General features: G+C 37.8%; 1 protein-coding gene across 3 annotated transcripts in view; it reads left to right on the top strand.

The window, feature by feature from the left end:
* Window positions 1–27,673, top strand: part of RUNDC3B (RUN domain containing 3B) — a 64,480-nt gene that overhangs the window by 20,490 nt on the left and 16,317 nt on the right. For 2 of the 3 annotated variants that reach the window (XM_032238030.1, XM_032238027.1), the window contains exons 4-11: window positions 6,530–7,016; window positions 16,556–16,671; window positions 17,811–17,944; window positions 19,842–19,927; window positions 20,700–20,789; window positions 23,736–23,816; window positions 24,928–25,096; window positions 26,431–26,588. In XM_032238030.1, the coding sequence (XP_032093921.1) occupies window positions 6,913–7,016; window positions 16,556–16,671; window positions 17,811–17,944; window positions 19,842–19,927; window positions 20,700–20,789; window positions 23,736–23,816; window positions 24,928–25,096; window positions 26,431–26,588 (938 nt within the window). In that variant the 5' untranslated portion in view covers window positions 6,530–6,912. The remainder of the gene's footprint in view (window positions 1–6,529; window positions 7,017–16,555; window positions 16,672–17,810; window positions 17,945–19,841; window positions 19,928–20,699; window positions 20,790–23,735; window positions 23,817–24,927; window positions 25,097–26,430; window positions 26,589–27,673) is intronic. The other variant, XM_032238028.1, reaches the window with a different exon arrangement.

The raw sequence follows: 27,673 nt of genomic DNA, 5'->3' as shown, positions 1-27,673 counted from the left end.
CTGTTCTATAGGAAGCAAGTATTTCTTTCCAAGTATCCATAAATTTGGTTTGCAATGATACCAGTAAGGAGCTTGTATGTTGTTGGCAAACAGGTGATTGGCCTATAGTTACCAGGGTACTTTCCTTTTTCTTTATCTTTTTGGATCAAAAATGTCCTTCCAGTTGTCGTCCATTCATCTTTTTCAGGTGTTTTTAAGATATGGTTCATTTGGGCTGTCTTTTGTGCACACTTGTAAGTGCCTTTAATCAGAAGCCATGTAACTCATCTGGTCCAGGTGCATTCCAGTTCTTGACTTTTCTTGACTGTCTTTGCACCATTTCTTTTGTTATTTTCACATCTTCCATTTTATGCACTTTAATAGAATCCTCAATCTGTTCGATCCATTTTGCATTTCTATTGTGGTTCTTGTTGTTTTCCCACAAATTCTTCCAGAATTTCAGAGCTTTCTCTTTATCAGGCTTTTCATTTGTTGCTACTCCATCTCCACTTTCTAAGCTCTTATAAAACTGGTGCTGATTTGCTCTGAACTGTGAGTTTTCCTTGAACTGAGTTACTCGGTTTTCATACCTTTTAATCTTTTCAGCAACAGCAACAAAAGCTGAACAGCTTCAGCTCTTCAATTACTACCACAATCTCCTTATTCTCCAAATTGTATCTTACTTCCAGGCTGCTTTTGACCTGCTTGTTCTTTAGCTGACCTTGCCTTAAGTTCTTCAAGTTACTCAAGTCTCCACAAAATTTTTTGATCTTCAATTCCAACCGAATTTTCTACTTAGGTTTGTATACGGAAATCCCACAAGATCTTGACCATCTGATTTTCGGTGACTTTTTCAGGCTGATGTTCCCATCAGTTTGTTGCTGTTTTAATATTATAATTTTTGCACAAATTCCAATGGATCATTTGTGCTACTGAATTGTGCCGCAATTTATAATCAGTCTGCGTGATTTTTTTACAGTAGCTGAGTATGTGATCAACAGTTTCATCAGCTTCTTTGCAAAGTCTGCATTTGGCATCATCAGAGGATTTTTCGATTTTGGCCTTAATGGCATTTGTGCGGATAGCTTGTTCTTGCGCAGCCAGGATTAGTGACTCTGTTTCTTTCTTTAATGTACCTGTTGTTAACCATAACCAAGTTTGTTCACTGTCCACTTTATCTTTTATTTTTTCCAGAAATTGGCCATGCAGTGCTTTGTTCTGCCAACTCTCCATTCTTGATTTTATCACATCTTTCTGTATTCTTGTTTCGTCTGTTGGGCCTTCAGTAGATTTTTGTTCTTTACTTCGATTAATAGATGTTCTTGACTTTCTTTTAAATAATCAGCCAGTCCATGTTTTTCTTCTTCAACTGTTTGCTTCACTTGTAATAATCCTCTGCCACCTGATTTTCGGGGCAGATATAGTCTATCAGTATCACCACGTGGATGTAAACTGTAGTGCATTGTCATTAGTTTCCTGGTTTTTCGGTCCATACGGTCCAAATCAGCTTGTGTCCAGTTAACTATACCAGCTGTGTATCTTATAACTGGTATTGCCCAGGTATTTATGGCCTTGATTGTATTTCCACCATTCAATTTAGATTTTAAAATTTTCCTAACTCTGTTGGTGTACTCTCGCCTGACAATAGTTTTTACTTCTCCATGCTTGATGTTATCCAACTGCAGAATGCCTAAGTATTTGTAGGCTTCATTTTCTTTGCATTTAATTAATTGGCCATTGGGCATTTCAATTCCCTCACATGCAGTGATTTTGCCCCTTTTTATGGATACAGTGGTGCATTTTTCCATGCCAAACTGCATTGAAATATCGGTGCTGAATACTCGGACTGTGTTTGTCAATGATTGGATTTCTATTTCTGACTTTCCATAGAGTTTCAAATCATCCATATATAGTAAATGTGAATTTTTTTCAGCTTCTTTGGCTGTTTGGTAGCCTAATTTCATTTTTTTTAAGATTACTGATAGTGGGATCATTGCGATGATGAAGAGAAGAGGTGAAAGTGAATCACCCTGGAAAATTCCTCGCTTGATATTAACCATTCCGTAGATCTCATTCCCTACTGCCAACTCAGTTCTCCATTGTTTCATCGCCTTTTCAGTAAAGGGTGTAATATTTTTGCTAATGCCAGTTGTTTCTAAGCATTTTATGATCCAACTATGTGGCAGTGAGTCAAATGCCTTTTTGTAATCAATCCAGACCATATTCAAGTTTGTTTTTCTGTTCTTACAATTTTCTAATATTATTTTATCAATTAGAAGCTGATCTTTTGTGCCCCTGCTCCTTCTTTTGTTGCCTTTTTGCTCTACTGGCAAGATGTTGTTTGTTTCCAAATAATCCATCATGTTATCTGCAATAATGCCTGTGAGTAATTTGAAGGTTGTTGGCAAGCATGTTATTGGTCTGTAGTTTTCAGGTGTTGTTCCTTTAGTTGCATCTTTCTGAATCAAGTATGTTTTTCCAGTTGTCAACCATTCATCAATTTGGCCCTTTTGTAAAATTTCATTCAGTTGCCTAGCCAATATTGCATGTAAACTGGTCAGATATTTGAGCCAGAAACCATGTAATTGGTCCTTTCCAGGTGATGTCCAATTCTTTACCTTTTTAACTTGATTTTTGACCATCTCAGTTGTTATTTCTAATACTTGCATTTGTTTGTTGCCAATACTTTTCTCAAAGTCATGTATCCACTTTGCTTCCTTGTTGTAGTCCTTTGCATTTTCCCACAATTCTTTCCAGAATTCAACTGTGGCCTGTTTTTCTGGTTTTTCACTTTTGGTGTCACCATTCACATTAAGACTTTGATAAAAAAGCCATTGGTCAGATCGAAATTGCTGATTTTGTTTATATTGGATGATTCGTGCCTCATATCTTTCAATTTTTCTAGCTGTTGCTGTTATCTGCTGTTTTACAATCTCTACAGCTTCATTGATGTTTCTTGTATCCAATCTATATCTTCTGATTAGCCGATCTATGATTTTGTTGTTTTTAAGCCGTTGCTCATGCATGTTCTTTAAGTTACTAGCATCTGCCCTTAATTTTTTGATTTTTTGTTCTAAATGGATTTTCCACTTTGGATTTGATGCTTTTTCTGTTGTGTGACTAGGTACTTTAATTTTAATGCCTAGTTCATTAGTGACTATTACAGCTGCGCTGTACATTAACTGGTTTGTTTCCAAGATGAATCCCGGTTCAATTGTTGAAAACACTGCATTAACCATTTTCATGATAGGGGCCAAACTTTTCTTAGGCACAGTTTTTAGTGATGGTAAACGTTGCCTTTCCTCATTAAGCAGAAAATGTTCCATGATCTTATCCTTCAATTCTTTTTGTTTTTGAGTTAGTTCATCAGCTGGTTCAATGATAACTGGTTCTAGTGGTGGTGATGTTATTTCCTCCCCGAGAGCTTCTTCTGGGAGTTCTACTATAATGTCTTTAGTTGTGTCTTGAATATCATTTTTTCCCTCATGTGATATTGTTTTTTGGGTTTTGCAATTTGCCTGAATTTCCTCATGTTCAACTTATTATTATTATTATTATTATTATTATTATTATTATTAAATTGTATCACAGCGGCCAGATGTTTCGCCGGATTTGGCATTGGTTACTAGTCGGGCCCCACCCAGGGGCCTAGGACGTCGTAACATATTTTTGTAATATGCGTGCAGATCCAAGCAGTGCGGTTTTTTGTATTTGACTGATGGTGATTTTGTCAATTTTTAACTGTTTTAATTAATTATTATTTATATTATTTAATTATTTATAATCCCAAGGGACTGCTAATCTTCCTTACATGGGTACCATTCAATATTCATATCCAATTATACTCATCATAACACTACACATTGTATACATTAGTAACATTATCAGTTATTTATTTAAGCTATATCTATTATCAATAAATTTCATTAAGTTTAACTAGTTTTAAATTATATTCTTCCATCTATCAACCTGTATCTTTCCAATAGCAAAACAGTCTCATATATTCTGCCATTTGTTGTGCCAATCCTCTAATCATCTTCTTGAACAGCTTTGTATAGCCTTCTCTTAGCAAGTCCTTGCTTATAAGATCTCTCGTATAATCTTGATGCCCTCTTTCTGTTTCCTTATTCAGCTTATCTTTGATTGTAAGCAGTGTTATCAATGCTTTTGCTAGTAGAATCTGTCTCTTTAAATCCATAGATTCTTTAGTTTCTTCTTCTTCTTTATCTTGCCCTCTGGAATAGATTTCCTCTCAATTTAATTCCTCTTTCAGTATTCAATTCTTTCCATTTTCAGAAACAAACCAATTACCATAAATATCAGCAAGTTTAATTCCTTTATATTCATTTTCCACTTTGATTTTTTGGGTTGCATTTGATAGACATCCTCATTTTTTTCATCATATTTTATTGTTATGTGCTCAAAGTATTCCAGTTTTTCTCTATTCTTTCATATAGTTACTCCTGCTGACTTTTGGCTGCAGTTTACCCACCTCGGAAAGATGGAAAGCTGAGTCAAGCCTGAGTTGAAGATAATAACTCAGGCTTGACTCAGCTTTCCATCTTTCCGAGGTGGGTAAAATGAGGACCCAGATTGTTGTGGGCAAGATACTGACTCTGTAGACTGCCTAGAGAGGGCTGTAAAGCACTGTGAAGTGGTATATAAGTGCTATTGCTATTTTATATTGTGTTGTGATATTGGATTGCCTAAGATAAGAAAGATCCCTCAAAACCATTTCATGTACAGTAGCCATTTAACCTGATTGAATTTTAACTCAAAAATTGGAGTGTTTCTGCAGGTTGTTTATATGACACAAATGACACTACAGGGTATGCTTAGTACTGTCCTCCAATTCTACTTCCAATAGTAGAATTTCCTGTCTAATGCAGGTATATTTCTCTCTCTTAGCCCCCACCCCATTACTTGCATATGGATTATTCTTTATACTATTTATTTTGTTTGTATTTTTTGTCATGGATTGCACCAGTGAGGCTAAAATCAATTTTATTGTATAAATTATGTACAATGACAATAAAGGCTATACTACAGACGTGCTGAGGCTAGCTTGTTGATCAGATAATGGAAGAACCACCCAGGTTTATCTCTGCTAGAGGCATCAAAATTTATTCTATGGCTCTGGACAAGTCACTCTCTCACAACTAGAATGACTAGATATCTGGACAGGCAAGAGTGTAGAAACAATTGGAAAGGGTACAAATGGGAGGAACTGAAATAGAACACACTTCTTGACAAAATCACAGCAAAAAACTGCAAAAAGAATACTTAGGTCTAAATGTACTGTATATAACATTACTTTTCCAGTATCAGAAAGACTGGGTTTTTTAATCACAGCATTTTTCCAAAAAATCTTTATTTTCAAGAACTGATGGTAGTGATAGTATAGAATCAACAACAACACTTTTCAAATTTCACCATTGAAATATGAATATATTACATATGATGACTCAGATGATCTACAACCTACAGTGATCCTATATTTGAGGGGGTTGGATTGAAGCCCATGGAATTAGGAAATAAACAATGTAAACTAGGCAGTAGAGTCTGTTTTCTGAAGAGGGAAAGAAAGCAGACAATTTACAGTTACAATACACAAGTTTGAATGAGTACTATTTTGAAGACAGCCTTATTTTTAAAAAAATACACAAAAAGCAGGATAATGGACAACGTAAGGACAAAAATAGGACTGTCCTCCTCAGTGAATATCTGGTAACCCTATTCTCAGCTCAATTTCCATTTGGATAGTTGGTGAAGAAAGAAATAGTACATAGGGTGTCTTACCTTGAGCTCTGAAAGGAAAGATATAGGTACAAATAAATAAGGCTTCCTAGACCCTACTTCTTCCTGGAAATTGGTTGTGGTTTTCTAATCCTTTGTATCTCTCTGAGTATGCACCTACATTCTGAACGTGTCTATAATTGGGCAGAATTCTTGACTACAAATTATATGCAAGAATAAATATGGTTAATGCTTGGAGGCTCTGGGGTCCCTGTGTTTTTTAAAAATAACCTAAATCTATTACAGTACCTAAATTGGCTGAAAAACGAGAAAAAAGGATAAAAAGAAACAGAACAAAAAATCTAAACAGGAATTGGTTAATACTTGGTTGAGAGACCACCAGGAGATCTCATGGCTGCAGGCTATATTGGAATTTTTTTTTGAAATCGCTTGCAATTATGGCTATACGCAGAAGCGATACGCATAGCGATAACCGTCTTAGATATGTATATCTTTTATTCTCGCGGTGGATTTTCCGCGCGGAATACCGAAAAGCAGAATATATTTGGGGTTCCTCAGACCTCTCCATATGTTCGATGGATTTCTGCTGCTCCGCCCTCATTGCAGATTTCCCAAAACAATGACTCGGTCAATAAAACCAGAGCCGTTCTCTACGAACCCTGGGCGCGAGGCGAAGCAGCAATCGCCGTAAGAATATTCCCTTCGGGCTAGCGTCGGGACAACGTTAGCCCCGCCCACAGCCCATCCGAAGACCACCCCCCCCGATCTACTTCGTTTTCTATTTACCTGATAGGCGCTTCCGTTGCGGGAGAAGTCGCGAGCTGGTCCTCAGAAGCGCATCCCTGTTTAAGGTCCGCCCTCTCGCTCTCCGGATTGGCTGGCGAGGCCGGTGCTCTGCGGTCTCTGTTATTGCTGCTGTGCCGTTGCTGCAAGAAATTTTGTGGTCCCTCTTTGACTGCGTTCAGCGGCTGGGAGCCCATCCTTAAAGGAGGAGAGTGGTGAGGGGGCGGTTGAGCGACCGCCGCGGGACTCGGGGACTCGCTGCGAAAGTTATCCATCACCTTGCGAAGTGGCATCTGGGGCTGAAAAGAAGCGGTGGCGGCCGAATAACCCTCCCTCCCTCCCTCTCCTCTGGAACAAAGGCGCCGACAAGGCTGCTTTGCCCTCGCCGGAGAGATGGCGTCGTTCAACTTCGGGGGGCTCAATGCCGCTTCTCGGAGGAAGAGCATTTATGCTCGCAACGCAGCCGTTGAGAGAAGGAATCTCATTACCGTCTGCAGGTAAGTTGGGCTCACTGTCTGGCTAGTTGCATACTATTCATTAATATGTGTGGTATATGTATATGTATATGCATATTCCTCTTTTTGGCCTTTTAGCTGTAAATAAAATGGATAGATATATATTCCCTGAAGTTTGCCTCTGGTGGAAAAAGGTAAGCAGGGCTGATCATAATTCATTCTGTTGGAAGAAATGTCCATCTGGGTTCAGTTCCAAGTGGGAAGAAAGATACTGGGCACGTGCGCCGTCACCAGCTGCTCTTCTGGTTTCTGGCATGCACATGCACACCAGCCAGCTAATTTTTGTGCATTCCGGAACCCAATGACCAGCGCATGTGTGTGCCGGCCATCTGGTCTTTGGGTTTCCAGAGATCCAGTGCATGCGAAGACCAGCTGGCTGGTGCACAGAAACCAGAAGAGCAGCTGGTCATGGCACACACGGTCATGCGCACTGGCCAGTTGGTCTTTGAGTTTCTGGGGCTCCGGCAAGCAAGTTCTGGTTTGACCGCCATCACTGTTGTAGGTTGTCTTGAGTCCCAGGCTCAAGGATGAATCTTGCTGGGTGATGATGTAATGAAGAGGATTGTATTCTGAAAAGGTGTTGGGCAATTCCTATGGCTTAATGGCTTTGTCCTGATTTGGATCATGGGTGAGGGCTAATCCTATCATGTTCTGATGGTGAAGGTCTTTTGTTTTGTAGATAAGCTGGCCCAGCCTTTTGTCTTATAGATAGGTTGGCACCAAAATATCTACTGGGAGGCAGGGAGCTGAAGTTCCCCTTTAGGGAAAATATAATATTCTGCCTTTTTAATATTTCCTAGAAAATTTCATTCTTCTTGGAGATGGGTGGGTGCTAACTTCCTACAATACTTACATGGTGTTGATGTGTGTGTTTGTGTACGCACACAGACGCACACACCAATACTAATACTATATTTTAAAAAGGTAAAGGTTTCCCCTATCCAGTTGTGTCTGACTCTAAGGGGTAGTGCTCATTTCCTCCCGGAAGAGCCAGCATTGTCCGAAGACATCTTTGTGGTCATGTGGCCAGCATGACTAAACACAGGGAATGCTATTATCTTCTAGGCCGTGGGTCTCAACCTTCCTAATGCTGCGACCCTTTAATACAGTTCCTCGTGGTGACCCCAACCATAAAATTATTTTATGTTTTCCATATTTTTTCAAAACTGTGTGTTTTCCAATGGTCTTAGGCGACCCCTATGAAAGGGTTGTTCAACCCCCAAAAGGGTCCCAATCCACAGGTTGAGAACCACTGTTCTAGGCTGAAATGGTACTTTCATTTACATGCTTTCTAACTGCTAGGTGGGCAGGAACTGAGGCAAATAAAAGGATCTCACCCCATCACACGGCACTCAGATCTCATACCTGGGCTGGGAACTTTCCAGCTCACAAGCTCAGTTTGTGTGTGGATGTATATATTCTCTGAAGTTTGGCTTGGGTTGAAAAAGCTCAGCTGGTTGAACATAATTCAGACTTGGATATATGACCACCAAAAAATATGTGGAAAGATAAAAAAAAACCATCCCAGAAGAAGGTACTAATGCATTTTCCCCCCAAATCCCATTCTGTCCATGTTTTCTCCAGTCTGTGTATCTTGAGTTCTGTTGTCAGTAAGATTTTCTGGTACAGTGAGTATGCATAATATTACTGCCTGTTGGGACTAGAATGATTATTTTGCAACTTTTTATTTTCTGGTTTTATAATTACTAATAGGTTTTCCAGTTTTTGCCTTAGGAATTATTCACTATCCTGTTATAAAAGCAGCGCTGTTGCAAATGTTAAAAATGCTAATGGGATAATGGTAGTTTTTATAAAACTTTTGTATATATCTTCTAAGGAATTTCTCGTCTTTACCACTGCAGTTTCTTCATTCTGCCTCTGAATTCTGAGTTTATTTCTTCCTAAATCTGAAAACAGATAAAATGACATACCATATTTTTCAGAGTATAAGATGCACCAAGGTTTTGAAGAGGCAAATTTAAAAAAAAGTAGGTAGAGGGATAGAGAGGAAGAGAAAGAGAGAGAAATATAGTAAGTAGGTAGGGAGAGAGAGAATAGTTAGATAAAGGGATAGAGAGAGAGAGAGAGAGAGAGAGAGAGAGAGAGAGAGAGAAATAGAGATAGAGAAATACAGTAGGTAGGTAGGAAGAAAGAGAGTGTGTGTAGGTAGGTAGGTAGGTAGAGGGATAGAGAGAGAGAAATAGAAAGAGAGAGAAATGCAGTAGATAGGTATGGAGAGAGAGAAAGTGTAGGTAAGTAGGTAGATAGAGGGATAGAGAGGGGGGAGGGAGAAATACAGTAGGTAGATAGGGAGAGAGAGAGAGAAAGTGTAGGTAGGTAGGTTTGTAGGTAGAGGGATAGAGAAAGAAATAGAAAGAGAGAAATACAGTAAGTAGTGAGAGAGAGAGAGAGAGTAGGTAGAGAGAGAGAGAGAGAGAGAGAGAGAGAGAGAGAGAGAGAAATACGGTAGGTAGGGAGAGAGAGAGATAGAGTAAGTATTAGATGTTTCCAGGTGTATTTATCCATGTGCTGGAGAAGGAAATCACTGGCAATCTACAGCACCTAACTTTGTTCCTGCAGGCACAGCACTTGATTAATGTAATTCTCATCAATCAATTAAAGAGCTTTCCAAAAGGGGGAAAATGTTTTTGCACTATGCAAACCTTTCCAAAATCCCCCCCCCTTTTTTTTTTTGCAAAAACGAGCCTGTTTTTTTTAAATAAAAGCATGAATAGCTGGGGTGGCTTTCAGAGTGCTCCTGGGGGGGGGCAAAGAGAAGCAAAAACGGCCCATTTTTCACAAAAACGGTCCCGTTTTCTGTCAAAAAAACTGCTTGCATTATGGAGGCTTATAGAGTGCTGCTGGGGGCTGGGGTGGCAAAAATGGTCCATTTTTTTGCTTATTTCTGCCCTCCCCAGCCCCCAGATGGTGTCTGAAAGCCTTCATAAATGCTATGCATGGCCATTTTGGTGAAGGGGGCAGGGCTTCAGGAGGCAAAATAATACTGTATTCGATATATAAGACGCACCCAGATTTTCAGCCTTTTTTGAGGAAAAAAGTGTGTTTTATACTCCAAAAAATACGGTAGTTTTATGTCACTTTCTTGCATTGGAGTAAGATTTATGCCCAGAATTTGTCATGTTGGTTAACATGTACTTTATTCTGTCTTGCTTCTCTTGTGTGTTTTTGAATTTTTATGTTTTTGTAAAAATTTCATTTCAGAAATACTCCTGTAATAAATCATATTTTTCTATATGTCCTTCTGACCATAAATAAGTGTTTCATACATTATTATGAGTAGTTATGTCTCAATTTGATTTTTTGATTTAGTAATCTGTAGTGAAGCCCTTTTTAGTTTAAATCTAATTAGGATGAGTGATTTCATGGATGTGTTTATGTAGTTTTCGTGGCAACAATGAGGAGGTGGTCTGCCTTTGCTTTTTTCTAATATTATATTTCTTTTTAGTGTAGAACTGTGGGATTCCTTAATATTAGTAGCTTTCCATATTACTGCCGTTGTATTGTGTTAGGATGCTAAATCCTGAGTATCCAGAAAAGAGGATAAGCTTTTGTAGAAGAATATAAATTCTTCTAAATGAATAAATATAAATGAATTCCCATTGCAAAGAGAAAACAGCATTTGCCCTGTACCTCTTACCACTATAATTGGATTTCTACGAACCCAGGTTTAATGTGGTAATCTAGTGTGTAATGCAAATACAACCAATTTATAACTGAAAGTTGATTGAACCATATATAAAGATATTATGCAAATACAAATGATGCATCCTTAGTTCATTTTCTGTATAAAACAAGGCTGACATTTATCTTGTGGAGAGGTAAAAGCCTCTATTTAAAGCAAAACAAAATGGATGGCATGGAGTACTTTATGTGATGAAGGCAAAAATGAATAGCATAATTTCAGTGACAATTATGTATGTCATGCATGTTACAGCATCTCACTGGGAAGCCTAGCAATACATAGGGCCTTGTTTCATCATCATACTCTGTCCTAATGATAGATATTTTCTTTATCAGCTACTTTCAAGTATCTCATTTCTCAATATTATTATCACTGTTCGCTGAGTGATTCCAGGCAGAGTTCTTTTAGAACAGTACTATGATATAAAAGCTATTGCAGATCTATTCCAACTGCACCTGTTTAATGATTTTTTTCTAGAGAAACAATACAATAACTAATGGAAAATATATGACTGATTAAAAGTAAAAGATAGTACTGTCTGAATTGCCTGAAAAATTCCAGGCATAGTAATGGCCTTATCGACAGCATACATTCTTTGCAAAATTTTATTTACTTTGTTTAGCTAGTTCACTTTAGCATTATGATTATGAGGTGTTGTTGATGTGTAGAAATAAAATATGTAGATTAGTATGCAATACATACTTTAAGCAAGAATAATAAACTTTGCAGGGTAAAAGCTAGGAGAGTGTTAAAATTAGAAAAATGCTAAAATATTGAAAAGCAAATATTTCAATATGCTTCCAAGTTGCTTTAATACTGTACAAAATTTGATATGGTTCACACATCCTGCTAAGATATATTAACCATGTTTAACCATGATTTATTACATGTATAAACATTGTCTGAGTTACACAATATGATGAGCCATAATTAAATATTGTAAATCATATTAAGACTGAATCAGAAAAATGGATTCCATTGCAATTTGACAAGTATAATAAAACTAGCTGTTCCCCGGGTATTTATTTATAGGGGGAAATGTCCAGACCAAATGTTATTTATAATGTTGGATTTTCCCTCTTATCAGAGGGAGCCCACTTGTGGAGTAATGTGAAGCCATTACCATGACAACTCCACTGCGCTGTACAGTAGAAGCCATTTTATAGCAGTACAGTAGAAGTCATTTTAAGGCACAAGAGGCTGTATCTTAACAGAACACACCCCAAAGTATTTGTTTCCAGAGAGTAAATCTTCTGAGTTTGGTTGAAATTGCTTGAGTCATTCCAGAGTTACGTGCGCGTGCGCACACAGACACACACACAAACATACACACACAAACACACACTTTAAGTCTCAAATGTGTATGTAACCTTTAGCCATTGATGTATGTAAATACTTCATCTAAATTATTATATTATATTCTAGTAATCTCAGATATTTTTTGCTCTATAAGACACACTCCCCCCCCACCCCAAAAAGTGGATGGAAACGGTGCAGGTTCTTTTGTGAATAGCAGCCAAGCTGCGGAAACGAGGTTCTTTTACAGTGCTGAACCCCGCCTCTTCTGTCTCTTTTCTGCAGTGCAGGAGTCAGTCAGAGCTGACACATGAGAGGACAGCTATCTGTGGTCCTCTCAGGCTCCACCTGGTATTTTTGTTCTTGTTTTCTTCTTCTAAACCTAGGTGCATGGATCTTATGGTCTGGTGCGTCTTATGGAGTGAAAAATATGGTAATTTCTACAGTTCTTGTAACATATGGTTGCTTCCATTTTTGTTCCCCCAAATTTGCTAAGTACTGAAAAAAAATAACTGTTTTGCCAAAACACATTTATTTTTATAAATTAATCTACTAATAACCTTACTTCTATCAAATTTGGTAGATATCTGGAAAGTTAAATAAGGAAGGAAGGAAGGAAGGAAGGAAGGAAGGAAGGAAGGAAGGAAGGAAGGAAGAAAAAAGAAAAGGATGCGCAAATGAAGACAATACTTTATGCTTTCTCATATTATTCCTATAAAGTCATCTATTTCTATTTGCATAGAAAGGATCTAGATTGTTCATATTTTGTTTTATTTTACTAATATATTTCCTAAGTTTCCTTGAAAATATCTTATTCAGTAAGAAACTACAAATAACAGGAATAAATAAATACTGAGGCGGGCAAGACTATTATAATTAATTTGTTAACATATCATAGATCATTTGATATGAAATGTTGTACTGTATATTATTTCATTCTTGTACATATATTTTTCTGTTTTCTAATATAGATCTTTTTACTTCTTTAAATAAGAGTTTACTACTTTCAAATGAAGTCAGGCTAATATAGTTCTGTGTTGTTTCTTCTTCTATGTTGATTAAAGATGTGCAAAATATCCTCATATGTAATCTTACTATATAAAGCTTTATATATTAGTTATCCTGACTTTTGAAAATAGAATAGACTGCATATTGCATGCATGATATAAGCAAATATAAATAAAATGGAGTTAATTGCAGTAGTTAATTGTACTACTTTACAGGTATTATATCCTTGATTAAAGACTGAAGGTACTAGGTCTCTTCCTATCTTCCACAGCATAGAGTTATTTTATGTGTGCAGGAATTTTCATGAGTAGAGATAGTTTTCCACTGCTGTGTTCATCTTTCAAAAAATTGAGGGCTTGTTAATGGACAATAAAAAGGAAATAGAACCAATGAGTTTGTATTCTCTCTCAGCAGCAGGTTTTGTTGAGTTAAGAATTATATATATTTCAGCTCCTTACATACATCCTGCTTAAAAGTTTGTGAGCCCTTTGGAATTTTCAATATTTTTACATAAATATGACTTAAAATATGATATGTTCTCCAAACAAACCCTAAAACTAAATAAGAGAATTTCATTTAAAAAATAAATGAACAAATTAAGTTTTTGATTAATTTATTGAAAAAAATGAAGCTATAAAGCCGCTTCACTAGCAATTAACATCCATATGAGCAGAAATTTACACCAAGATTAACATTAGACTAAGAAATAAACAATATCCCAATCAAAGAAGAAGTAAACAATATCCCAATCAAAGAACTACCAATGAAGACAAACAAGCTAATGCTAAACAACAGCCTAATCAAGGAGCCTCCAAGAATACTCATACCAACACTGACAGGGCAAGCCACTAGTAATATAAAAATGAAAGCAAACTCCAAATCCTTGCAGCACTGATGATGCTTCCTAGTTTGGTAATGAAATGTCTGTCAGAAAACTCAGTACTAAAGACCTACAGTTCAACCCTGAGCTCCATGTAATATTGTCTTCTATTACTGCTACATATTTATATGTAGCAAAAAATAGGTGTGCCTTTAGGATAATCAGTTCATTTGAAGGTGTTGAATGAAGGTGTTGAAGGTGTAGAATGAGGTGTTTTAATATATGGAATGATACTGGTGTGTGGAAAGTCATGCCTTATATAAAGAACAACATTGTGGTTATTCAGTCTCCAAGTTTGAACTTTGCAATTCCAGTTTAAAACCTTTGATAAACTAACATTTTCATAATACTGTAAATATTGTAATGAAAAATTATACAGCTCTGAAAATACATTTAAGATTAGAAAAGGGCATAAATAATCTGTTATTAGAACAATGGAACAAAAATCCCCTTCACTTTTGCTTGCTACCTTAGCCAATTTGTTTTTAGAAACTGACCAAGTAAGATTTTCTGTGAGAAAAAAAGGGGGGGGAATAGAATAGAATTTTATTATTTGTATGCCGCCCTTCTCCGGGAGGACTCAGGGCGGCAAACAATTCAAGGGGGAAAAAGGGGAACATAAAAAAAACAAAAAACAAAATACAAATAGTAAAAGTAAACAACAGTCGCACAACCATACATGTCGAGAGGGGAGGGGAACTCATCACCCCCAGGCCTGCCGGCAAAGCCAGGTTTTGACGGCTTTTCGGAAGGCTGGAGAGAGTTGAGGGTCCGAATCCCTGTGGGGAGTTCATTCCAGAGGGCCGGAGCTGCCACAGAGAAGGCCCTCCCCCGGGTAATAGCCAGGTGGCATTGGCTGGTAGATGGCACCCGGAGGAGGCCAACCCTGTGAGATCTAATGGGTCTGTGGGAGGTAATTGGCAGCTGGCGGTCTCTCAAGTACCCAGATCCAATACCATGAAGGGCTTTATAAGTTACGACTAGCACCTTGAAGCGTATCCGGAGACTGATCGGTAACCAGTGCAGCTCGCGGAGGATAGGTGTAATGTGGGTATACCGAAGTGCACCCACAATCACTCGCGCGGCTGCGTTCTGGACGAGTTGAAGTCTCCGAATATTCTTCAAGGGCTGCCCCATGTAGAGCGCATTGCAGTAGTCCAGTCTTGAGCTCACGAGAGCATGAGTGACTGTTGCGAGTGCCTCCCGGTCCAGGTAGGGACGCACCAGGCGAACCTGGGCAAATGCCCCCCTGGTCACAGCCGACAAATGGTGTTCTAGAGTCAGCTGTGGCTCCAGGAGGACCCCCAAGTTGCGAGCCCTGTCTGAGGGGCGTAGATTTTCATCCCCCAGCCTGAGTGATGGAATATTGAACAAGTTTTTGGGAGGGAAACACAACAGCCACTTGGTCTTGTCTGGATTGAGTAAAAGCTTGTTAACCCTCCATCCAGACCCTAACAGCCTCCAGGCACTGGCACATCATGTCAACCGTTTCACTGAGTTGGCAGGGGGCGGACAGATACAACTGTGTATCGTCCACATATTGATGGTGTTTTATCCCGTGCCGTCGAATGATCTCACCCAGTGGCTTCATGTAGATATTAAATAGCAGGGGGGACAGGACCGAACCCTGAGGAACCCCGTATTTCAGGGGCCTAGGGGTCGACCTCTCCTCCCCAACTAACACCGACTGCGACCTGTCCGAGAGGAAGGAGGCAGGGGTGGGTTTCAGCCGGTTCGCAGCGGTCCCTGCGAACCGGTTGGTCGCCGAACCCGGAAGTAAGTAACTTCCGGGAACGGCAAAGGGCCCACCCGTGCGCCCGCGCCTGCTCCTTACCCGGGTTTGACGAATTCTGCGCTTCCACGCATGCGCAGGATGCATACAGCGCCTGCGCGATCCTCCAGGAGCAGCTGGAGCATCGCACAGATGCTAGTACGCATGCATGCGCCATGCACGCGCACACCACACGCGTGCGCGAGGACGCCACCGGCCTCGTTCCAACCGAACCGGTTGGAACGGGGCGAGAAACCCACCCCTGGTAGGAGGAGAACCCTCGAAAAACGGTGCCTCCCACCCCCACCTCTCACAACCGTCGCAGAAGGATACTGTGGTCGATGGTATCGAAGGCCGCTGAGAGGTCAAGGAGCACTAGGATGGAGGAATGAAGTTTTGATGTTGAGATTTGAATATTAGATTGGATTTAATTAGGGAAATATTGTGGATTGGTGCGTATGTGTGTTTGTGTGTGGGGGGGGTTGATTTGTTTAAATATGTTTGAATATTAAATGCAATAGTTAAATAGTTCAACTAAAACAAAGAATACATGAATATTGGATTTTTAAAATATTAAATGCTACTATTTAAAAGGTTGTTTATTCTTAACACATTTAAGAGATTGTTGTATTTTATTATTATTTCTGTTCTTGAAAAATCATAGGTCACCCTTCTTATAAATGTCACTTTTTACCTTTATCCATTTTATCCCCTACTTTTTTTTAAATGTTATGTTTTGTTTTTACTTTATATGTGTGTAAATATTTGTATTTATATATGTACTAGATAAATACAAATTATATATGTATTTATATATAAATGCTTCAAATTTTGTATATATGATAAATTATGTTATTTTTTAGGTTTTCTATCAAGACATTGATTGATCGCTCATGCTTCGAAACTATTGATGATTCTTATCCTGAATTCAATAATTTTGCAGCTATTTTGGAACAAATTCTAAGTCATCGGCTCAAAGGTACATAAAATCTGATTTTACATCTTTTGTGGAAGAGACCATCTTCTACAATATACTTTTTTTTGGAAATATAATGAGATTTAGTTGCTGTAATTATATATCTTTGCTATACATAGGTTTTGAGATTCTATGATTTTCAATTAGTCTTTCTCTGAATTGAAGTTAGGATTCTATTGCGAGCTGAATATATCTAGGTTGCAAACTGAAATTTTGAAAGATTATTAGAAAATAAAAATAATAGTAGGCTGTAGCCCAGCAATGGGATCATGTGGGACATGCCGCAACCATAATGCAATGTGCAATCCTCCCAGTGCACATATACACATGAGACGCGTGAACCCCCCTCCCCCATTTTTTGCATGTTTTTTCACCCTTCCCAGGCTCCAGAGGCTTTATAGGAGCTTGGGGAGGGCAAAAACAGCCTCCCCCACCTCCCTGGAGGCCCTCCGGAGGCTTCAGGGACCTTCAGGAGGCTTCCCTGAAGCCTCCGGAGGGCTTAAACCGACCCTACAAGCAAACCAGAAGTCCATTCCCAAACTTCTGGTTTGCCCATAGGGCTTGTTTTTTGTGCTCCGGATGATTCAGGGAAGCTCCTGAAGACTCTGGAGGGCCTCTGGGTGGGCAGTGGAAGCTCTTTTTGCCTCCCCAGGTGCCTATAAAGTCTCTGGAGCCTGGGGAGGGCAAAAATGACTTTTTAAAAGGCTGAAGTCAGCTGGCCAACGGCCACATGCGCGCTGGACAGCTGACAAGGCAACGCCTTGCGTGCCCTGACAAATGGCTCTGTGTGCCACCTGTGGCACGTGTGCCATAGGTTCGCCATACCGGCTATAGCCTATAGGCTAATTCTCCACAGGCAAAACAAAGCCATAAAAATACTCTTGAGAGTCTTGAGGAATGTTCTTGTACATGACTGTTGTTACCACAAGAATACCATTTGTTAAGTGATTTATCATAATTTCAAAATTTTAAATGCTCCTTAGCTCCCAAAGTTGGTAATTTCTATGTTATTTAAGGACCTTTTTTTATACCTCTAGGTTTTTATAATTCTTCAAATAATCAAATCGTTTAATTTATAAATACTTTATGATATGCACACTTTATTTTAATAATTAATCTCTTTCTGTTCCCTGATTTTTCAGGTCAAGTCACTTGGTTTGGGTATGAAAGCCCTCGTACTTTCTGGGATTATATTAAAGTGGCTTGTCGCAAGGTTTCATATAACTGCATTTGTAGCATTGAGAATATGGAAAATGTTGCTTCTTCAAGAGCTAGGGTGAGAATTTTAACATTCATCTTACTATGTGTTTGATATTGTTCAAAAGAGAGTAGAATAGAGTAGAGTAGACCAGACCAGACTGTCTGAGTGAGGAAAACATAAGGAACTTCTGGTTGCATCTGCATTACATTTAAATTTCCCAGTGCCTGCTGGGAGGTTGTGAGTGCAGGGGGACTGAGAAGTCGTCCAGTGGCGCAAGGTAAGCACCTGGAAATGGCTACGAATCTAAAACAGCAGCAATACATTCTTGGTAAGTGCATCTGTGATTGCAGTTCTATTTTATTTTAGCTTAAAATAAAATATCTGGCTTAGCTCAGTGCAGTGTTGCAACTGTCTTACACAGACACATGGACAGATCGCTTATCTCGAGTCTTTGCTCTTCAGATAGAAATTAGGTTTCCGGCTCAGCCATTCTTTTAATTGACCTGTCCCGCTATAAGCCTCCTCTACCACAAATACGCTGAAGGAGAAGGGCAGTATGAACAGCGGTGGGATCTGGCAAGGTGAGAGCTGTGAATAACAAACACAAAGCTTTCACTTTGTCCTTGCATAACAGATACAGTACCCTTGCTGACCTTACTAGGGATACTAAGGTAGCAGGTCAAGGCAGTTGTGATGACAATAACTCAAATGAGCAGAAGATTGTGGTCCAAGACAAAGAACTTGTTTTGGCTAGGGGAAAATATGAATCAGGTACTGTGTTTCCCCAAAAATACAACAGGGTCTTATTTTCTTTTTACTTACAAAATATGGCCTTGGGCTTATTATAGGGGAGGGCTTATTGTTTTGGGGTTGCCGGGCAACTGCTCCCTTGCAAACTGGCTCTCGAAGAGCCGGGCACAGGGTCAGGAGTGAAGCAGCCATGAGGTGACCAAGCTCACGAGCAACCGCTCGGCAAACCCCCTCCAGCCGGGCAGAGCACCATTCATTGACCGAAGGGGTATCCCTAAGGCCCAAGCCACGTGGCGCTCTGCCCGCTCCCCAGTTCCCGCGGCTTGGCACATTAGGGATACCCCCTAGGTTAGTGAATGGAGCTCTGCCTGGCAGGAGAAGGGGGTTGCGCGAGTTCCTGTTCCGCCCCCAGTAGGCATGCCTCCTAGCCTTAACATGTCCGGGCCCAGCTCTCCCTGCAGCAGCAGCTGCTGCTGCCACACTCCGAACATAACATCTTCTCCGGTACCAAACTCCAAAACTTGGCTGCCGAGTCTTCCAGCTGTGGCCGCTCTAGTAGTGCGCTCTATGTTGTGGGCTGACTGCTGGAACACTCTGTCCAGAAGATTCTGTTACAGAATCTTTATTCTTATTATTATTATACAATTGTATCACCGGCGACCCTGCTGTCAATCATAGACATCGCAATACCAGGTGATAGCAGGGTCGCCGAGAAGGAACATGAAAAAATCGCAAAATACCAGGACTTAGAAATCGAAATTCAACGACTATGGCACAAACCAGCAATGATAATTCCAGTGGTAATTGGCACACTGGGTGGTATTCCAAAAGCACTGGAATTACATTTAAAACAGTTAAAAATTGACAAAATCGCCATCAGTCAAATGCAAAAAGCCGCACTGCTTGGATCTGCACGCATATTACGAAAATATGTTACGACGTCCTAGGCCCCTGGGTGGGGCCTGACTAGTAACCAATGCCAAATCCGGCGAAACAACTGGCCGCTGTGATGCAATTGTATAATAATAATAATAATAATAATAACAACAACAACAACAACTATTATTTTATTTCTTAAAATGAATTGTATAAAAACTTGAACATAAATAAATATGAATAGGATGAAGTATGATAACTTTGTTATTCTGTTTGGGTTTCAGAGATTGAATGACTGGACCAGATTTCTGTTTAATAATATTTATATCATAATTTTGGATTTCAGGGAAGAGCTTGGATTAGAGTAGCACTTATGGAAAAACACTTGTCTGAATATATTTCGGCAGCTTTGAGAGATTTCAAAACAACCAGGTATTAAATATTTTGTTAATAAAGTAGATTTTAAGTTATTATTTAAAATTCCTAGTTATTTATCAGATTTAGTCAGAAAATAATAACATGCATGCCATCCAGTGAAGCTACGTATTGGAAAGCAGACAAAAGCAAACACTTCTTTACTGATCACAAAATGAAATTGTAGAATTCATTATCATAAGACATGATGTTGCAACCAAATTTAATGGCTTTATAATGGAAGTAGATTAATTCATGGAGAAGAGGGTTATCAAGATTACTGGTCTTGAAGACACCCTGGTTTGGTCCTCCAAAAATCAGTGGCAGCAAATAATGGTGGGGGATATGTAGCTTTCCACAGGCACTATAGAGGCATCTAACTTATTTGAAAAAGAAAATGCAACACTAAAATAGTTTATTGACCTTATTAAGCAACACTGTTCCTATGCTCTGAATAAGTGTGTGTGTGTGTGTGTGTGTGTAAAAGTTCCTTTCTACCCCAATTGCAGCCTGATATTTTTTAAAAACATATATAATAGTTAAGTTTTATCCTAAAAATATGCAGACATCTTTATTCTGAATAATTTGTTGTTTATAAATAGTCCCATAAATATATCAAATCCAAATAGTTCCATAGTATCCCTGATATGTATAAATAGAGAAGGTAATTTAAATTACTGTACAAATGAATAATTTTCTTAGCAATGTAAATTAAAATTTGGTAGCTCTTGGCATTAACCACCATTACTAATTTGAATATTTGGCATGTTATTTGTTAATCTTTTTCTAGAAGATTCTATGAAGATGGAGCAATTGTATTGGGAGAAGAAGCAAACATGCTAGCTGGCATGCTGCTCGGACTCAATGCTATTGATTTCAGGTATTCATTCTTGTGAAAGTGAAATGAAACAATTTTATTTAGTAGGATAAAGTTGATTTTATAATTAACTTATTATTGGTCAAAATGTCATATTTAAAATGTGTTTATTTATTTTATGGAAGTAAAATTTTAGAATATAGAATAACAGAGTTGGAAGGGACCTTGGAGGTCTTCAAGTCCAACCCTATGCCAGCGATGGCGAACCTTTTTTGGCTCGCGTGCCATAAGTGGGGGGAGCGCAGGGGGATAGTGTGCTGGCGTGCCGCACCCATAATGCAATGTGCGTTCCCCTGAGTACACATGCACGCACTACAGGCATGACCCCTCCCCATTTTTTGCATGCTTTTTTCACCCTCCCCAGGCTTCAGAGGCTTTATAAGAGCCTGGGAAGGGCGAAAACAGCCTTCCCTGAAGCCTCCACAGCAGTCAAAATGACCCTCCGAGCAAACCAGATGTCACTTCCAGTTTGCTTGGAAGGTTATTTTGAGCGCTCCAAAGGCTTCAGGGACCTTCAGGAGGCTTCAGTCAAAACGACCCTCCGAGCAAATCAGAACCGAACTTCCGTTTTGCCCGTAGGGGCAGTTTTTTGCACTCTGAAGGCTTCAGGGAAGCTGATGAAGCCTCCGGGGGGGAGGGGCTCTTTTCACCCTCCCCAGTTTCCTATAAAGCCTCTGGAGCCTGGGGAGGGCGAAAAATGGCTTTAAAAAAGGATGAACTCAGCTGGCCAGCTGACAGGGTAGCGCCTCGCGTGCCCTGACAAATGGCTCCACGTGCCACCTGTGGTACGCGTGCCATAGGTTCGCCATCACTGCCCTATGCTATTTCAGACAAATAGTTGTCCAGTCTCTTCTTAAAAACTTCCAGTGTTGGAGCATTCACAACTTCCAGAGGCAAATTGTTCCACTGATTAATTATTCTAATAGTCAGGAAATTTCTTCTTAATGTTAGGTTACTTCTCTCTTGATTAATTTCCATCCACTGCCTCTTGTTTTGCTCTCATGCCTTGGAGAATAGGTTGATTCTGTCTTCTTTGTGGCAGTCCCCTAGATATTGGAACATTGCTATCATGTCACTCCTAGTCGTTCTTCTCATTAAACCAGACATACCCAATTCCAGCAACTATTATTTATATGTTTTAGCCTTCAGTTCCCTAACCATCTTTGTTGCTCTTGTCTGCACTCTTTCTATAGTCTCAGCATCTTTTTTTACATCCTGATGACAAACTTTTTTGCAGTATTCCAAGTGTGATCTTACCAAGGCATTATAAAATGTTATTAATACTTCATGTGATCTTGATTCAGTCCCTCTGTTTATGCAGCCTAGAACTGTGTTAGCTCTTTTGGCAATTGCAGCACACTTCTGGCTATGTTTAAATGATTATTCACTAGGACTCTCAAGATCCCTCTCATAGTTGCTAGTATTGTGTCAGGTGCCACCTATACCTTACCTCTATGTTTGATTTTTCTTGCCTAAATGTACAACCTTACTTTTTTTTCAATATTGAATTTTATTTTGTTAGATAGTGCCCAATATTCAATTCTGTCAAGGTTCTTCTGTATCTTAAGCCTATCTTCTGTAGGGTTGACTATTCCTGCCAGCTGGTGTTTGCAAATTTGATCATTTCCTAATCCATCCCCTCATTAAAATCATTGATGAAGATGTTGAAGAGTACTGGGCCTAAAACAGAGCCTTGGATTACCCCATTGTATACTTCCCTCTATATAGATGCAGTTTCATTGAGGATTACATGTTGAATGTGGTTGGTCATCCAGTTACAAATCCATCTGGTGGTGATGCTGTTTAACCCACATTTTTCTATTTTATCAAGTAATAGGTTGTGATCTACTTTATCAAATGCCTTACTGAAATAAAAGTAAATTATATTTACAGTATTCCTGTGGTCTATTTTTTGTCATTTTGTCAAAGAATACAATAAGATTTGTCTGGCATGATCTGTTTTTGATAAACCTATTTAGGCTTTTATTTATTACTTTGTTTGCCTCTAGGTGTTTGCAGATTCATTGCATGGTTAACTTTTTCAGTATCTTCCCAGGTATTGAGGTCAGGCTGATAGATCTGTAGCTTCCTGGATCCATTTTCCCTCTTTTTTGAAGACGGGAACTACATCAGTGTTTTTCCAGTCCTCTGGCAGTTCCCCAGTGCTCCAGAATATTTGAAAGACATAGTTCAGTGGTCCTGAGATCACGTTCAGAACTCTGGAGTGTAATCCATCTGGTCCTGGTGATTTGAACTCGTCTAGGGTGGACATGTGCTTGACTGCTTGTGATGACATAGACATATCCATAGGTTGTTCTGGGCAATATCACAAAACTAGTTTTCCATTCATTTCTTTTATAATTTTGTTAACTATTTCTACATCTAACCTACAGTTCTGATATTTCTTGATAGTCTCGTGTCCATGCATTGACCAATTTTGATCTGCTTATCTTTCTAGATATTACCTAAGACTTGCTCATGTAGAGCTGCATTATACATTATAATTAGATTTTAAATGATTATGTATGATGGATTTCAATCAGAGATTAAAAGGCCCTTTGTTTTACATATGTTGTGGCTAGTTAATGATAATGAGTGGCAACTTTATTGTCATTTCTTTTTTATTTTATTTTTATTTTATCTATGAAGATCAAATAGATTATTTTGCTTTCCTTAAAAAGTATTGAATTCTTCTCCGGTACATATAAAATTATTAAAAAGAAATATTTGGAAAAAGCGTTCTTTAAAAACCCAGAATGACATTTTGATTGCTGGTGAAATGGTAGGTATGTCAGAATCTACATTTAAGGTTGAATTTTCTCATGTTAAATCCTGTTCTTACATAATTTTTGCAGTGGTGATTTTGTGGAAAAATGAATTAAGTGCTGAGATTATTTAATACTAATATGTTTTAATGTTCTTAATTTCTGATTTCTCACTCCACATCAGCTTCTGCCTCAAAGGTGAAGCTTTGGATGGCAATTATCCAGCTGTGATAGATTATACACCATATCTGAAATTCACCCAAAGGTATCTGTTCAGTCTGTAAAGTTCATCTGTGCTTTAAAGATTTCTTGTAATATATTTTCGTATGGTTTTTATTTCACATATTGTTTTTAATACTTTGTGATACTTTCTATTGGGAAGGGAAAGAATGAAGGAGGAGTTCCAAATGCCATTGAAAATGTTTTTATTGGAACATGACATGTATCATAAATGAATTGTTTTCTCGTGGCTAGCCACACAGTGGTTAAAGGACTGCCTTCTCAGAGTCATTTTCCTGTAGCCATTGTATTTATTATAAATATAAGTGTAAGGAAGCTTTTTTCACAAATCTTGTAAAGGTTTACACCACATCTAAGACCAGCATGCATTTTGTATGCTATAGAGTACTCATGCCTTAATATAGATGCAGACAAATCTATTACAACTCTCTTTCCCTACATCCCACTTTTCTATTTAGTGGTCCCATAAATATGTTTTTCTTTCTTTAGTTGAACTACTGATAGAAGAAAATATTTCCTTGAGCTTATTTTAATATACAAGACAAGTTGACAGAAGTTAGAAAGAAAATGGATACATTGATAATAGATATAGTTATAAAAGATATAGGAAGTGGTACTTATATTATGTAAAGGGAACCATCCAATATCTGCACAATATGACAATTTGTTCTGGATCATAGAATCATGTCCTTTTCCTTCTTCTATCTGTAACAGTATAAACCATCCTTAGCTATACTGAGATTAAAATAGTATTTCTTCTTTTTATTTCAACACCATCATAGAATAGTTGGAAGGTATGTAAATCATGTTAGATTTTGTACCTGTTATCTTGGAGGTAATCTACATGATAGCAGTTACTTGCAACAGGAATAATAGAGGCAGAATTGGACTCAACAGCGGGGAAAGGAAACTGATCCATGAAGAAGTAGATAGCACTTTTCTGCAATGCAGAAACGCTTAGCGAATGGATGATATGTTAGCTTTTGTTTTTAGGATCTAGAATAATTTTTGCAAATTCATGATTATAAGATTGATCTCTTATTGGAATATCTAAAAACAAGCAATTTTGAATAATTCAGTTTTTCCATTTAAATTTTGCAAGTTATTGTTCTTAGTTGTTAAGTTTGATTTCTCAGTTCTGACAGCATCAGTAGTGATGAGGAAGAGCTAAGAACACTGGGCAGTAGTGGTAGTGAAAGCAGTACTCCAGAAAACATTGGTCCTCCTTTCAGCATGGATGAGAATAGCTGGTACAACAAGTGCAAACGGGTTGAACAGAAATACCTCCTCACTCTGGAACAAAAGGTAAACATTAATTGAGATAAAGTGACTGAAAATAACTGGTATATTACAATTGTTACAGTAACATTAATTCAAAGATTTAATTTTAAAAAATCTTACAAATGAAAATTATTATTTATTTAATGTAGCATTGTAATATTTTTAGTTAGCTATGGTTCTGGGAACAAGGTAATAGAAAAACTGCTTTTGATCGCACAAGACTTACTTCTTAATCAGATAATCCTTAAGTTATTGTATCTATTGAAGCTGAGAGGCAGCCAGAAAGCCTTCTGGCAGAGGAATCCTCAATTGTTCTTTTTCTTCCATCTTTTTCAAATTCAATTTCTACCTCTTGTTCCTGAAGCAAGAAAAAGCACAGCAAGCAAAACTTAATGGCAATGTAGAAAGTTGTCTCTTAGTAAAGTCTTTAATCATTTATAGCAGAGATAAAAATTTATGCTCTTTCTTTTAAATTTGTATTGTGCTTTGTGATATATGGAGGAGGCATGCATACAGGAAATGTGAAGCATTTCAGTTTTCATTACATATATAGACAAAATGCAACATATATATAGTCAACATTATTGATCACAATGCAACAATATCTAATGTCTTCTTAAAGAGATATTATTTTTCTAATTTATTAAAGATATTAAAAGTCTTGATTTAAGTTTTTATTACTGAGTTTGCTTCACTTTTTTACCCTCTAGTGACTCTTCTACCCGCAAAGATAGTTGGATTTGTTCTACAGAGACTGTTTCAATCCTATAGACAATTTCCAAGGAGTAGTTGCAGATCTCTACTATTTTCTGTTCTTTGGCATTTTTGAAACTGTCAGTAAGCTTGCTAATCAACCCATATAAAAGACTGGAAAGAGAGAATAATATTCTTACATAACATTTTAGATGGAGATTTGTAAAATCATTCAGTCTTTCTCTCGTAAATGCTATTATGCCTATTTTCAGTTAGGCTTTAGTTTTCTATAACTAATATTTTCAAGGTTCAACTGAATGGAAAAGTGTTTTTTTTTTTAATTTAAAAGCTGCCTGTTTGCACATTATTCTGGATGGCTTACATTTTACACAATGAGCAATCATCACCCACATCCTAGAAGAACAGTCAGATTATCAGTTCATACGAACTATACATTCTGGCTATCTAGGCCTTTAAATAGACACAGAAACTATGTATATAGCTGGCAAATAACTTCAGTATCTGCATTTAATATATAAGCAGTAATATAGTCCATTTGAATGATTTTTTTCATAGGTTATATATCATCCAGCCCTTGTGTCAAATTAAATATATTGTCAAAGTACTTTTAAAACTAAAAGTTCATGAAATACTTATGTTTTTAGGGTTATCTAGAAGAGCTAGTACGCCTCAGAGACTCTCAGATGGCTGAATCCATCTCTCAGAAGAAGGCCTTGCAGCAGAAGATAGAATCTATGAATCTGGCTCATAAAATGGAAAAGGAACAACTTGAGTACATCATTGTAGAACTGCAGGATCAGCTGTAAGTTAGTTATGGTACAGATGTTTTCCCAAATTTGCTGTTGACTAAGGTTTTTTTTTATACAGAAAAGTACACTTAAAATGTTGAGGAATATTAATGTTGCTAAAATTAACTTTTAAATTTAATAAAAGTTACTAAAATTAACTATTTTCTTTACAAAAGATAGAAAGGCTGTAAGTTGTATCCTAGTTTTTTAAACACACTTTTTTTTCTAATGTTTAATTTTTAAATATTGTAAATATTATATAGCATATTAAGAATCATCAATTTCAGTAAGTGGATTCAACATTCATTTTTGGGTGCCATTTCAGCACCCAATTACTGCGTTAACCAAACTAACATCAATACACAAAACAGAAGCATTAGTATCTTTTCTACCTGAAATATTTGTCCCAAGCCATAACTAGATAATCTTTAGTGCTTCAGTGAAATTGTACAGCTTAGTTTTCAAAGCTTTGAGAGTTCTAAGCACTAATCATTTCCCCTTTCCTTTACAAATTGTTAATTTATATTCTTTTTTGGGGGGGTTATGCTGAGGACAGAAAGTGACTTTTTTAAATTTTTCATTACTTAAAAATCATTCTAGAATATGTCCTGAATATGCTTTTTTAAAGTCTCCTGGACTTTGTTTTTTGCTTTGAAAACATTTTGCTTCTCATCAAAAAACTTATTTAGTTCTAGACTGAAGAAGCTTAGATGAGAAGCAAAACGTTTTCAAAGGGGGAAAAATCAGGTCCAGTTGCCTTTTGAAAAACGCACTTGGGACCTGGAATGATGAAAATCTCCATAGAAACTCTAGAGTGGGGTTTTTTCAGAGTTTTCACTGAATAATATCTTGGAATAGGAATGGATTGTTCTCTTTATCAGAATATTTGTCAGTTTTCAAATGAAAGTATGTAAAAAGAGAAACAATTTAATATATTTTCTTTATAGTTTATGAAGAAAACTGGATGATTGAAACTATTTTATCACTATTCTCAGTAAAATGTTATGTACATAATTTTTAATCTTGATGCCTAATTGCCAGAAATAATGAAGATATGACTGTTTGTTTTGAAAAATTAAGAGTGTGAAGATACTACATT

This window comes from Thamnophis elegans, chromosome Z, assembly GCF_009769535.1.
Source record: "Thamnophis elegans isolate rThaEle1 chromosome Z, rThaEle1.pri, whole genome shotgun sequence".
NCBI classification, from domain to species: domain Eukaryota; kingdom Metazoa; phylum Chordata; class Lepidosauria; order Squamata; family Colubridae; genus Thamnophis; species Thamnophis elegans.
The sequence above is the reverse complement of the archived record's forward strand: the minus strand, read 5'-3'. Positions and strand labels throughout refer to the sequence as shown.